The following is a 13,859-nucleotide window of genomic DNA, read 5'->3' as shown; positions in this document are numbered from 1 at the left end:
AAAGCAGTGAACTTTTAAAAAATCACTAATGGAATATTTTATTATCAACTGTTTCCCTGGAATGAATATGAAAGAAACAAATCCTATAAAGCTCATTTTCAAAGCAGGAAGAATGCTGAGATAGAAATACCTCCTGAATTAATTCACATGTCAGTTTTTCCATAAAAAAAACTTTGACAAAGGCAAGAAACAGTGGTGTGAAAGCAGTGCACAGAAAGGACCACTTGCCTCAAGCTGTTCATCTTCCAGGAGTTTTATCACCAGCCACCTGATGTCATTGACTGCCTCGCTGTTGTTGAGGAAGATGAAGAGATTGTAGAACACCATGGTCTGGAGGTAGGTTAGGATGGTGTATCTGGCATGCCAAGAATTGCTTTCTGCTGTCTGCAGTGAATAAATCAGGGTGAGAAGGCAAAAATGTCAAAGAAAGCAGGCCCCTGAGGGAAAGTGAACAATATTTAAGAAAAAAGCTTCTGGGGGAAGTTGCAAAGAATTTCCTTTATTCAGGTAATTTTGTTTCATTGACCTTTTATCTCTAAAGTAGGCAGTTATTATTTAGGGAATAATTTTCACAGGCTTCACTTCCAAAGCAGATTGTTAAACAGAAATATATTGTAAAACCCTACAGAAATCAGATTCAAGGGCAGTTCTTTAGCTGAAGACTCATTCTGAAACTGGATTTTGAATTGTTATGCTCATGAGGAGATTTAAAGTGATCCACTACTGAACCAAATGTTAATATATCAAAATTCTGTTCCATTTGTTATCAAAGTGACTTAAATGTTAAACAAGACACACTTACTAAGTGTTTTAAAGCACTTTAAATAAAATCTTTCAGCTCTAAATCACTATTTGATTTGCTTAAATCAGTATTTGATTTAAAAGTATTGTATACTCTTAATTAAAAAGCAGAGGATGCACGAGATGAGAAGGAGCTTTAAGCTGTTTAGACCACACTCACTTGTTTTAGCACCTGAAGTACCAAAGGCACTTGCTGAGGATACAGCAAACCCTGAGACATCAAGGACAAACACATCTTAGCATCTCTTTTGAGCTCATCGTAGCTGTTGTCGTTCTCCACAGGTGCAATCTAAATCAGAGCAGGGAGGGAATAAAGCCCTGTTAGTAAATAGGCACTGGAGACAGCAAAATCCCCAAAACAAGGGTAATCTCATGAAAGGACAGCTGTCTAGGAAAAATACATTCAATATAATGCTGAAAGATTAGGTTAGCTGGGAAAAGCAATCAATATGACATTAAATACTCTCAGTAAATGATCAAGATATCCTAGTGAGATGTTGGTTCCCCACTGCTGTTCTCTTGGTATCAAACCAAATTAATTTCGTGTTTTAGATCCAGGTCCAAAACTGAGACAAAGCTTTACCAAGGTCACTTTCACTTCAATAGACCTTTATTTTATGGTCACATAGATTACTGTGGGGTAATTTATTGATGTTTGTGCACTTTGGGCACACAAGCATGGATTATTTCAGAGAGGTAAGACTGGATGACACAGATTCAAAGAATACAAGAATCAGAGGTGTCACAGACATCTTTTATGAAAAATCCTTTCTTTAGGATTTTTCCTCCTGAGAAGCTGAGAAGGCCTCAGGAACAAAATGTAAACATTGAGTATTTGCTGCTGTGGAATGCAACAGGTGCATTGGTGATTGGCCCATGTTGGATTTTTCTAATTAATGGCCAATCACAGCCCAGCTGGCTCGGACAGAGAGTCTGAGACAGCTGCCTTTGTTACCATTCCTTATTATTCTATTCTTAGCTAGCCTTCTGATGAAATTCTTTATTCTTTTAGTATAGTTTTAATGCAATATATAAAATAAAATAATAAATCAAGCCTTCTGAAACATGGAGTCAAATCCTCATCGCTTCCCTCAACCTGAGACCCCTGTGAACACTGTCACACAGAGGAACAACAGGAGCTGCATAGAAAGAATTGTGTAGTCAGGAAACAAAAGAAAATAGCTCAAGGTCCCTTAGAGAATCATGGAATGGTTTGGGTTGGAAAGGTGATCCAGTTTCACCCTCCTGCCATGGGCAGGGGCACCTTCCACTAGAGCTGGTTGTTCAATGCCACATGTAACCTGGCCTTGGAATATTATAAATATATATAAATAAAATAACTTCAGTTTATTTATACAATCCTTCTTTAATCAAACATAACCAAGAAAGGAGAAATTAAAGAATGTACCTTGAAAAACAAAGGTAACAGCTGGAGTTGCTCTGTGACGGCCGTAGAGAAAGAACGTCCCGCACTCGCCATCAACCACTTCAGAACTGTTTGAATAAAGAGAAACTATCACTGATCAAGAAGAAAAATATCAACAACTCTGCTACACAATTTTCAGACCTCAATCATCATGTGCTAAAACACCCCCCATTCCCTGAGCTCCCTAACTCACTGGTTTTCAAGAGTTTAATGCCCTGAGTTCGCTCGTCTTGTTCACCGACTCCATTCTCTTCCATAACATGATTCTGGATTTCTTCATCTGCTTCCATGAGGGGTCTGAGGTTTTCAAGTATCCGGGTAGTAAATTCATGGACACGAGGAGATTTAGTTGCAGCAGTGTTTGGCAAGGAAACATCTATCATGAATATGTAGGTCAACACACTAAAAAAACAAACAAAGCCAGCAGGAACACACAGTGAGCACGACTCTTGTCCAGAGAAGAGTGACCTGTGAACTCCAAATGATCCAAGATCAATTGGGTGACCTTTGAGGTTAATACTTAGAGAAAATTTCCTCTCATCTTCAATTCAAAGTTATTTACAACCAAATGTCTCTTCTAAGAGCTTTAGAGATGTCAAACATAAACATAGACAAGAAAATAGTGAAGCCCTGGCACAGCTTGCCCAGAGAAGCTGTGGCTGTCCCTGGATCCCTGGAAGTGTCCAAGGCCAGGCTGGACAGGGCTTGGAGCAACCTGGGATAGTGGAAAATATCCCTGCCCATGGCCAGGGGTGGGACTGGAGGAGCTTTAAGGTCCCTCTCAATCCAAACCATTCTATGAATAGACAAATGAAAAGATGAACATTCTATGAAAAGACAAATATAGAGAAGTCATCTGGAATTTCTGGAGCAAGTCTCTTAAATTATCGATCTGATTTTTATTACAGTAGCATTAATGCTTTTCAGGTTAATTATTTAGCTATCTGACTACCCAAATAAAAATGCAGATTTAAAACCCAACAAGAACTGCAGCAGACAGCACTGACCTTCCTATTCTCTCTCGGACGTTCTTGTAGACCTGGGTGAGTTTGGGCTCCAGGTACTTGAGCAGCCTGTGCAGCAGCTCTGGCACTCTCCACTCCTGCTGGGCAAGGCCCCCTTGCAGCACATAAAGGCGGCTGGGAATCAGAACAGAAAAATAAAAAAATCATTTTTAATCACACAGAACATTCCTCCTTCCCCAATCCTCTCCAGGCTTTGTTTGGGAATGTGCACAAGTCTGTCAGTGCACCACAGTGTCCTTCAATGAGCAAAACTTGCCCTCTGAAACAACAGAACTGCTGCTCTGCCACCCCCAAACCTTCCCATCCTCTTAACTGAGTTATATTAAAAATACTACCATGAAGAACCTGCCATTGTGTGGGGAAAGCTGACTGGAAAGCATTGCCTTTGTTCCCCTCCCCTACAAGGCAGCTGGCACAGCATCCTCTCAATCCAGCTTATCCAGGCTGCATTTCCGACTCTATTCAACCACAATAAAACAGTTCAAATCCATTTTACCAGGCATCTACAAATGATCCTCCTTCACCACTCAGTGGAGATTCCAACAGCAATTCAAACAACCAGTGCAGTTTCCTAGGATCTCTGCTCTCCTGGAAACGAACAGGGAACAGAGATGTAAGTAAATGAGGGGGGTTGAAAATGTAAATAATGTATAAAATAAGGTATAAACAAGGAAAGTGTTGACAGAGATTTTTTTTTTGCGTCCCCTGGATTTATTTATTAAATAGGGCAATATTCAGGATGTTTTCACAATGAACCTCAACAGAAAAAAAACCCAATAAAACTATACACAGTTTTAATTAATTGGTAAATACAATCAGAATAGAAGGAATTTTATCTTCATTTTTGAGATATCTGAATAACCATGCCTGAATTTTGCTAATTAGGGTTCTGGCTGACAACACTACACTGAGTTCTGCTGAGTGATGTGAAAGAATTATTGGCCCAAGATATTTGTGACCTATCACTGACCCTGCTGCCCAGCACCTCAGCTCCCAGCTCACTGCAGGAATGTTAACCCACAGTGGATCCAGCTTTAGAAGACAAAAAATGGGGTACTTACACAGGAGGTGGCAATGCAGGTGCCCCAGTCATTGTAGGTTTCCACTGTGATGTTGGATAAAGCTGTTCGAAGCAATGGGCACAGAAGGTTCCAAAGTTTTTCCACCTGCCCAGCAAAAACACAACAGAAAAGATTTTACTATTTGTACTATTTTTTACTATTTTTCCTATTTTACTTTTATAAGATTTTACCCAGTCCAGACATTAAAATGTCTTCTTTATTTTTGTACTGATTCTCCCAGGATTATTTTTTGGCACAGACAACTAGGCCTGAATTAAATAAATATTTAGCAGTCCAAGGAGGACATAATCACTTATTCCTATTGGAAATTACAAACCACATCAGCTTTGCCATCTCCTTAACACCAAACTGCTTCTAGTTTTAATACTGAAGCATTTTCCTAACACCTGGCAAGAACAGGCACCAAACCAAGCAATGAATTATGCTCCGAGTTTAGCAATCAAGACTTCAACTTCTAATTGAGCTAATTATTCAAAATCACTCTTTAACTTCCAAGAATGACTCAAAAATACTGCTTCAGCACCTTCTCAAAGGTCCAGTGTTTAGAACCTCTAATGAGGCCAGCTATGATTTCAGCCAGACATCTCTGGGTGCTTTCATGGGAGTCTGCGACCAGTTGCTCCAAGTGGGGCTGAAGAACTGGCAAAAAGGCATCATCAAAGTTTCTGAAAAGGCCCTGGAAAACAAGAGGGGAAAGGGTCTTTAGGAGCTATCTAAAACACTGTCTTCCCAACAACATCATAGAATTGTCAAACATTTGAGTTTGAATGTGCAGAAAGTGAAATTACTTTGCTTTTTTTAAGAGCATTATACACCAGTGTCCTTCAGACCATTACAATACTCTAAATATGTTTCCCTAAGTAGTTAATCAGAAGAGAGGATTAATAGAATTACCCAGAGCAGCTTTAAAAATCAATGTTTTGCAACAGTATGAGCCCAGAAGTCTTTGGCTTTTCCATGCTCTGGGAATTGTCTACAAAATGAGAGCAATTTAGTGATTGAAGTCTCCTTACCTTGAAGAGGCAAAATCTGCGAGGATTAAATTTGTCCTTTCCCTTTCTGTCTTCTAAAGACAAAAATTTTATTAACTGCTCAACAAACTTGGGATCAGAAAAGTGATCATATATAATTTGTTCCTCCTGTAATAGGAAGAAAAGAAAAGGATTAGCTTTGAGGTGTTTGCTTGCCACAGTGATACCCCAGTCTTTGCAAGTCCCATGTTTCATTTGCATTCTCAAGGAAAGAAATGTCTTGCTTATCCACTTCCCCTTTCATTTTATAGGGAATTACCACAACCGCTAAAAATTAGTCCTTCCCACTGTCATTAATGACTTTGTTCTCAAGTCTGATCATGATTTGAAAGTGCTCATTAATACAACTATTTCATGATCTCTGAGAGAAAAACTGCAATACATTAAAACAACAACTCCTTCCAGTATGCTGATACAATAAGAATTAGAAAAATACAATTAAAAGCATCTTGTGGGGGTCTCCACATTAATCTTAAGAGAAGAAAGGAGGAGTAATATTAAAAAAACCCCACAAATTGGCAACTTTTACCTCTGTCAGCTCATCTCTCGTTCGCCCAAGCTTTGGCTGCTGCTCAGCTGGAGCATAAACTGTCATAGTTCTGAATATTAAAAACAAAAGATAATTAATAAAAAGCTAAAATAAAAAATAAAAATACACTAGCACATGTTGTTGCTTTCTATGTTCTCAATATTAAATAGAACTTATCCACAACTCCAAAAGATTGAAATTTAAAGAAGAAAACTTCCAACAGAATGAAGTTCATTATTAAAGGTTTTGCTATACAAGAAACTCAGAATTATTACGGATAGAATACTCTACATATATCTAATTCCCAATATGAATATTTCATTTTAACAGCAGCAGTTTAACAGACATGTGGAATTTGTGCCTATAGCCCATACAGAGAGAAAAGGGTAGAAAAGAAATAATAAACAAAAATCCCCAAACCAACCAACACAAAACCCACCCAGAAATGCTACAACAAGCAAGGAGCACAAAGGAAAAAACAAACCATATTTTTTTTTTTGTGGTTCCAATAAGTTAAATATAATTATATTTAATTATAATTATATTTAACTTAATTGAACCACAAAAAATTTAATATTTAATATAATAAGATAATTGTTATAATAATAATAATAAAATAATAATATATAATAATAATAGATTAATATATATTAAAGATATATATTAAGACATATAAAAATATCTATATATAAAAGATATATAAAAGATCTATATATATCTATATATCTATATATAAAAGATATATATAAGATATATAAAAATATATATAAATATATAAAGATATAATAATAATAATATAAAATAATAAGATAATTATTTAATATAATTAAAAGATTTAATTATAATATCTATATTATATATAGATATAGATTTCTTCTATATCTATAAGAAAAAATAAAAATCATCATAAACCAGGATTTTATTTCCCACAGAATTTTCCCTGCTGACTCTCCCAGCTCCACCTCAATGCTAATGCCACTCACTGGGGCCAGGTGTAATATCCCCAGTGTGTTTTCTCCACAAAACAGCAGGATTCCCAGGCTTCCTTGCTCTTTGGTAGGCTCTGGCTGTCGTAGTGCAGCCACTGGTTGTCAGCTCTGTCACCAGCTTGGATGCTGGAAGGCTTCAGGGTCCCACCTGATCCAAAAGGAAAATCAAAATGAACATGCATAAAAATCAAAAAGTAGATGTAGAAATCGTTCTCACAAATCACAAGGTTTTTGGAGAGGAAATAACTCCCAAAAGCAAAAAAAAAAAACAAAAAAAAACCAAAAAACTGAAAAACTACCAATTATACTGCTTATGTATCATATTTACCTATTTGCTTAGAACATTAACAACCAGGGAGAAAAAAAAAAAGATAGTGATTCTATGTTTAAATTAACCAGAAAAGCTTTGAAAAACATTTTAGGATAAATGTAAGACATGTCTTATATTAAATAAAACATACTTATTTCGTAGGGGCAGATGGGCACTTTCTTGTGTGGTCTCTTAAGCTGCTTAAGAATCCCAGCCACAGCTGAGATGGCCACCTAAAGAAAAGTAAAAAATGGGCATTAATGGGCATTCATCCCATACATTTCCCTCAGAAGGATGTGGCTCATCATCCCTAAAAAACCACTGAACTGTGCAGTGAACCCATAGGGAAAGAATCCTGGTTATTTCAAGGGATAAAGGATATTAATTACTTTTCAGGCCAGAAAATTCTCAGTAATAATTTTGGTTTAATAATTTGAATTTAATATTGTTTTAATAATTTTTTTGGGGGGAAAAGAAGTTTTGTTTTGAGCCTCACTGAGGCAGCAACAGAACAAATGAAACATACTGATGACTCCCTTCAAATAACAAACTGCAGGTGGGAAAAGCAGCCATCTGCAAAAGAAATTCTGCAAAAGAACTCTGAAATAAATAAGGACTCAGCCCATCCCACATCTTCACAGTTTACAGATTTACACATGTCATGCTACAGCACTGCCAAGATTGCCATTTCTTGGACTGGAATTTTGTACACGTGCATGGCTGGAAGGGGGAGGAGGGAGTTCCACATCAGTTTTTGTGTTTTATCCCAGCAAAACTCCACGAGCAGCTGATGCAGAGTCCAAAGAGGTGCAGACCCAGAGGAAATCCTTCTCCAGGGCTCACCTTGCGAACCACGATGGCGTCGTGGTTGAGACACTGCATGAAGAATTTGATGGCACGGGGGGGCAGGATCCTGTCATCCCTCAGCAGCAGGGACAGGAAGCCAATGCTTATGTGTTCAAACTTCCAGGGCCTGAAAAAACCCCAAATATTCAAAACAGAGTGTAAATAACAAAGTTTATGTACTGGTTTTACTCAGAAATTATTACATGCGTTAAGATGATGGAAATACATAAATTAATGGCACTGTTGTAATCAATAAGCTTAACTCATTTTGGGAAACCTCCAGTGTTCTGGGAACACACAGCTGGAGAAATATAAAATACCTACAGGGATATTATTTTACAAGTTTTTTAACACAAATACTATGGGAACAATTAGAATCTATTCTGATGTCAGTGTTACAGACAGAATCAGAGCTTTTTAAATTAAAAAAAATATTAAAAACCTCATTAAGAGGCCGGACTAATTAAGGAAAAAGCTGAACTCTAAGATGTGATGATGTTTTATTTTAACAAATCAAACTCCCAGTGCAAATAAGTCCAAGACCATGGTAACTGTCCTCCTGGATATTGATCCATGCAACCACCTCCAATCCACACTGAAAAAACAATTTCACGCACAAAAAAGGGGGACTTACAGATTTCTCTGTTCCACACAGTCCAGCAGCATGTTGACCAAATTTTCATAGTTCCTGAGAGAGAGAGGGAGTTATTAACCACATGGTACTGAGAGATCCATTGAAAAGTAGAGGGAAAGTTGCTCAACAAAAGTCGTGTGAAGGTGAAAAGGAAGAGGCAAAGAGGAAATAGAAGTGTAGAGAGAAGATCCAGAATGTCCAAGGATTGTTGGGCTGCATTTTTCAGTTTAGCCACTTTGGATGATGACATTTAATGAGCAGTTCAAGGAAGCTGAACTCACCTCAGAGCCTCAGCGCTCTTCTCCTTCTGTCGCTCAATTCCCAACTGAATTTCCTCTGATCCCAGAGCTGGGAACTCTGAATTTGGCTCTCCTGACTTCTGCAGCAGAACTGCCACCTCCATGCACTTCTCTGGAACCTGTTGATGGACAATGCAAAGATTCGGGACTTGAACTTACAAGTTTTGAATGTCTCTGCTTTGGAATCAGCAGAGAATTTCCTTGTCCATACAGCCAAGCCTGAACACCAAGGAACTGGTCACTCACTGCAAAATCCAGCCCGATGGTTTCATACTGCCGATGGATTTTCTCTGCCAGGTCATCAAAGAGTCTGACAATGGATGGTTTTTCCAAGGACATGGCTTTGCTAAGCCCAGAAGAGACAATTGCAGGCCATGTCTGTGCTATGCAGTCCCAGTCGTGCAGATTGGCCAAGCAGACCCCGCTGTGGTTCCCAAGCAGACAATATAAGGCACCCTGCAGGATAGGAAATGGGGTTTGGGAAGGTTAAACTCAGCTCATCTGTGAGACTGACACATGCACCCACACAGAATAAAAACACAGCTACCAAATCATGAAAATGTCCATAAACATTCAGCCTCACAGTGCAAAATCTTCAGTAATTTGACAGAGTCCTCTTCATTTAATGAGATTGGAAGCCCTGCCAATTAATTTATCCACAGATTGGCTGCCTGATTTCTCAATTATGTTAGAGGAGATGATTCACAACTGCTTCACCTTGACTACAGCTTCTCAATTTCCATTCCATAACTTAAAAATAGGTGCTAAGTCACATTTTGGTAATACCTGAGCACACAAGGAACATATTTAAACACAGTATTTCTCTTGAAAATAGATCTAATGCAAATAATTCCTTCCACCAGTCATGCCTATTAGCCATGAAAATACCAGCCATGCTGATAAACAAGCAAATCCCACTTTCTCCATTAAAAATTCTCATCCAAACACTTTCAAAAGACAGCTCAAAACCAAGTTAATGAGGCAGTACTTTAAATTGCTTCTGAGTGACATCTTGCCGGTCAGGACGCAGGAATTCCAGAACTAAGGGAATGATATCTCTGCAACAGAAATTGTAGGTTCCCAGAGCTGTGAAGAATGCTTGCTGAGCTTTACTTCTGACCTGAAACAAAAAATTTACTAGATAAAAATAACATCCTCATCCATTTCAGTTATTTATGCATAAATTTTTTATCATGTATTTGTGCACAGAAACAAAATTATTTGTGGAAGGTTGTAAACACCTCACCCTGTTTATTACGTCCTACTTCTTGTTTCTGGCATTTACATGAGAACAGCTACAAAGTTACAGAAGATTCTCTCTGTTGCCAGAAACGAGGTGTTTTCAAGCACATTTGAAAAGCAAACAGCCGGAACAACAGATTTAGGACGCAGAATCACTTGAAGAGACCAACAAAATACTCCATAAATTTAAAAGGGGCTCAGTTTACTCAGTTTAAAAGGGGCTGCTCCTCACCTGCCCATAAGAACTCGTGGACAAACACAGAAGGTCCCTGATCATCTCCTGGTGGGAAGTTTTGTATTCGCAGCCTTCCATCGTCAGAGTTCTCAGCTGAATCCATGGGAAGCACAAAGAAAGGACAGATTGTTTCTACATTTCACACATATGAAAACACCAGTGCAGGAATATTGTGATGATGACATTTAGCTAACTATGCAAAGCAGCTTTTCAAGCAAATTAGTGGGGATTGAAGGGGAAGAATTACCTCATGCTGCAGCATAACCCTGTCGATCAGCAAGGCTCTGATGTGCTGTTTCTTTCCTTGAAGCTGTAAGAAAAGACATCCTTTGGGTTAGATTTCATTATCAGATCTGCAAACCAGGAAGAAAAGCTTCACAGAGCCAAGTCACTGACCCTGTTCTCCATTGATTTTTTCACTAGATTGAAGCTTTTCCATCGTGAATCAAACTCATGCTTGTGAGACCCTTGGAACTGCAAAACATCACTGATAATCTGTGGAAAGAAAGAGAGGATAAGAGTGATTGTTTGGCAAAACAAGTCATCTGGCTTTATTTTTACAAATGTAAAGCATACCTTTATTATTAGAAACAACGACTTGGTATCATCTTCTGAATTATCAAGAATGTAACCTACAATTGGGAGAAATGAAAAGTATAGTCAGACAGGAAAAGAGCTTTAAAAATTAACAATGATTTTGTTTCTGCAAAGCTTAACTTTCAGAATTACAGGCAAAGTAAACAAATACGATTTCCTCATCTATAAAATCATACTGAAGTATGACAGAGCTGGTTTTAGTTACAGGAGTGGTCAAACTTACGCAGCAATTTCCTTGTAACCCTTGCAATTGCTTCTCTGTAATTCTCCCTGGATAAATCTAAAAGAAAACAAAACATTTTCTGTTAATGATACAACAGCATAAAAATAAATTTATTGTGGAAAGCCAGAGCAGACTATCCAGAACCAGCAGTATGAACTATTATAAAAATAACCATTTGTTACATCTAAGGACATGGCTCTCATCAGTTTATCACCTCAGCTGCTTGGGTTTTATAGGCACACGACCTTCTTTATGTGCCTTGGCAGTCAGTTTTATTTCTAAAGTTCAGGCAGTTCCTTTAGCCTATGGGAACTGAGGAACACGCAGAGCTCCCCTCCCCAGCCAGATCTGTATCTCGTGTATCACTGCTGAAAACTGTGTGTACACAGAACTCTGGTGGTGGCCATAAAAACCAATTTCTAGGAAGAGAAGAATCAAAATTACGGTCTCCAAAAGAACCCATTGTTTTTACAAAAAAAAAAAGCAGCAACAACAACAATCCAACCCAAAACAAAAAACCCTAAAAAAACCCCACAAACCAAACCAAACCAAAAAAAGCAACACTTACAGCCTACCTGAACAGACAGGGATTTACTCACCATATTCGACGCCAGTGTACAGCTTTGTCTCTTCTAAAGACACCAGACTTGGGACCCTGCATGAAAATGAATTAATTATTACTACACATAACACAAATAATGAGGTATGTGCATTTCACTGGCATTTAATTAATTTTAACAAGTTAAATTTCATGGCTGCAGCACATAGACTTCTGGATTTAGTAATAGTGTGTCTTAGTCCTCACATTTATAAATTAACCATTTCATGGTTAATTTAATGGATTAATTTAATTAAACTAACCATTTAATGGTCTGACCCTTTGGGTCAGACTTTGTCAGAGGCAGGGACACCATAAAGATAACCGGAAAATAAAAACTCTAGGTTCAAGGTAACAGAACCTCATCAGTTCTATTAATCAGGCAGGAATTTGGTCTCTGCCAAACCTGTGAACACACTCACTGAAACACACATGGCTCCCTGTTGTAGGGAAGGACAGGAGAGTTGGGAGTCCTTTCCTGACAATTGAATTTTCTGTGTCTTGGTATTTACTATGAGTCTTTCCCAAAAGCAAGCTCCTAGCAGCAGTTGTGTGACAACAGCAGTAAGAAAGCACTAAAACCCAGCATGAATGAACATAATCACTGAAATTGTTTGGAATACAAAATAAAAGTTACTTACAGATGAGCCACCTTTTCTCCTGTGAGAGGAGGCAGAATGTTCCCAGAGCCAATCAGGCAGTTGTGCACAATGGCAAGACACTGCTGCACATCATCTCTTAAACAAAGAGGAAAACCTGGTTAGTTATCTCTTAATTGCTTGAAAATACACAAATGACAAACCACCTATTTTTGGTGAAGTTTTATGGAAGGTTTTTCTTTAGTTGCATCAGTTCTAAACACAGGAGGAAGCACTACAGAAATCAGGCTGGGCTTTCTGGAGACAACCTAATTTATTTACAAACCCAAATATTTTACTTCATTTTCTGGAAAATATGGGAGATTTTATATTTCAAAACTCTGCAGGTAAGATAAACTAATGTTTTCACTGCTTTGAAGAATTCTATTTAAATCTCAGCTAAAACCTATGAAATAACTCCTTACCCCAAGGCCAAGACAATTCCTTCAGTCCATGGGGAGGATGAGGGAATACTTTAGGAGTGAATATTTTACAGTTTGAAGATAAATTAAAATGCAAAATGTGAACAACTTCTTTCCTGCGTTATTTTAAGGAAATTTTGATGCTATCTCAGCTGAAGTAGGAGCTTTGGAAATCTTAAAATAACATCAAAGTGCAACATTATAGTATTTTCCTCTCTGTTTTCGTACTGCCTGTGTGAGTGGCAGGAACTACCAGGAATGGATACATGCACCTTTCTCCATCCTACCTGGACATTTCCAGCTCTCCAAGTGCATAGAGCTCCAGCCTGGCGAGCTCAGGCTGCAGGAATGTATCCAGCAAATAAAAAGCAAAGTTTATTTCCTCAGATGAAGGAACGTGCCACTGGATGTCCAGGTTCCGCAGGTCACCTGGCTTACCCCAGTCCTGCAGCAAATAAAGATTCTTCTTATTAATCAAGCTATTGGAATTGTGTTTTTAAAAAAACAGCATTTAATATTATTAAAAAAAACCCCAAACACATGGGAACTGACTGCTGCTATAAAGTAAGGTAGTTATTCTGACAAGTCTAGGAAAAACACCATTACCATAAAATCAAACAGAAATCCCAATCCTATGTATGTCTACACATACCTAGAAAATAACACATCTCTGAAAGCACTAGAAGTAAAAGGACTGCACTGGTCTAAATGAAATAGAACTTAATTATTCCTTTGACTGGATATAAATTCAGACACATTCTTAAGTACAACTTAGACTTTTCATACTCCCATAGAGAACAACAAAGTCATTGTGAGCTTTTTCAGTTTCAGAGGAAGAATTTAAAATGATGGTGTGATTGTCAGTTTTTTGGAGGTTTGTTGATTTGCTTGTTTTGTTGGGGTTTTCGGGGCTTGGCATTTAGGACATTTTT

At 38.0% G+C, this 13,859-nt stretch overlaps 1 protein-coding gene across 2 annotated transcripts in view; it reads right to left on the bottom strand.

The window, feature by feature from the left end:
• PSME4 (proteasome activator subunit 4) overlaps nucleotides 1-13,859 on the bottom strand; it is a 45,894-nt gene that overhangs the window by 6,916 nt on the left and 25,119 nt on the right. For both annotated transcript variants that reach the window (XM_074536714.1, XM_005486788.4), the window contains 25 exons: nucleotides 13,215-13,372; nucleotides 12,509-12,604; nucleotides 11,869-11,924; nucleotides 11,270-11,326; nucleotides 11,026-11,081; nucleotides 10,846-10,944; nucleotides 10,697-10,759; nucleotides 10,447-10,542; nucleotides 9,961-10,092; nucleotides 9,219-9,428; nucleotides 8,955-9,091; nucleotides 8,674-8,727; nucleotides 8,037-8,166; nucleotides 7,345-7,426; nucleotides 6,878-7,031; nucleotides 5,895-5,964; nucleotides 5,348-5,473; nucleotides 4,858-5,010; nucleotides 4,314-4,418; nucleotides 3,749-3,840; nucleotides 3,235-3,366; nucleotides 2,421-2,629; nucleotides 2,210-2,295; nucleotides 962-1,090; nucleotides 229-384 (listed from right to left, as the gene is read on the bottom strand). In XM_074536714.1, the coding sequence (XP_074392815.1) occupies nucleotides 229-384; nucleotides 962-1,090; nucleotides 2,210-2,295; nucleotides 2,421-2,629; nucleotides 3,235-3,366; nucleotides 3,749-3,840; nucleotides 4,314-4,418; nucleotides 4,858-5,010; nucleotides 5,348-5,473; nucleotides 5,895-5,964; nucleotides 6,878-7,031; nucleotides 7,345-7,426; nucleotides 8,037-8,166; nucleotides 8,674-8,727; nucleotides 8,955-9,091; nucleotides 9,219-9,428; nucleotides 9,961-10,092; nucleotides 10,447-10,542; nucleotides 10,697-10,759; nucleotides 10,846-10,944; nucleotides 11,026-11,081; nucleotides 11,270-11,326; nucleotides 11,869-11,924; nucleotides 12,509-12,604; nucleotides 13,215-13,372 (2,838 nt within the window). The remainder of the gene's footprint in view (nucleotides 1-228; nucleotides 385-961; nucleotides 1,091-2,209; nucleotides 2,296-2,420; nucleotides 2,630-3,234; nucleotides 3,367-3,748; nucleotides 3,841-4,313; nucleotides 4,419-4,857; nucleotides 5,011-5,347; nucleotides 5,474-5,894; nucleotides 5,965-6,877; nucleotides 7,032-7,344; nucleotides 7,427-8,036; nucleotides 8,167-8,673; nucleotides 8,728-8,954; nucleotides 9,092-9,218; nucleotides 9,429-9,960; nucleotides 10,093-10,446; nucleotides 10,543-10,696; nucleotides 10,760-10,845; nucleotides 10,945-11,025; nucleotides 11,082-11,269; nucleotides 11,327-11,868; nucleotides 11,925-12,508; nucleotides 12,605-13,214; nucleotides 13,373-13,859) is intronic.

The sequence above is a fragment of the Zonotrichia albicollis genome, chromosome 3 (genome assembly GCF_047830755.1).
Source record: "Zonotrichia albicollis isolate bZonAlb1 chromosome 3, bZonAlb1.hap1, whole genome shotgun sequence".
Taxonomy (NCBI): Eukaryota; Metazoa; Chordata; class Aves; order Passeriformes; family Passerellidae; genus Zonotrichia; species Zonotrichia albicollis.
The sequence above is the reverse complement of the archived record's forward strand: the minus strand, read 5'-3'. Positions and strand labels throughout refer to the sequence as shown.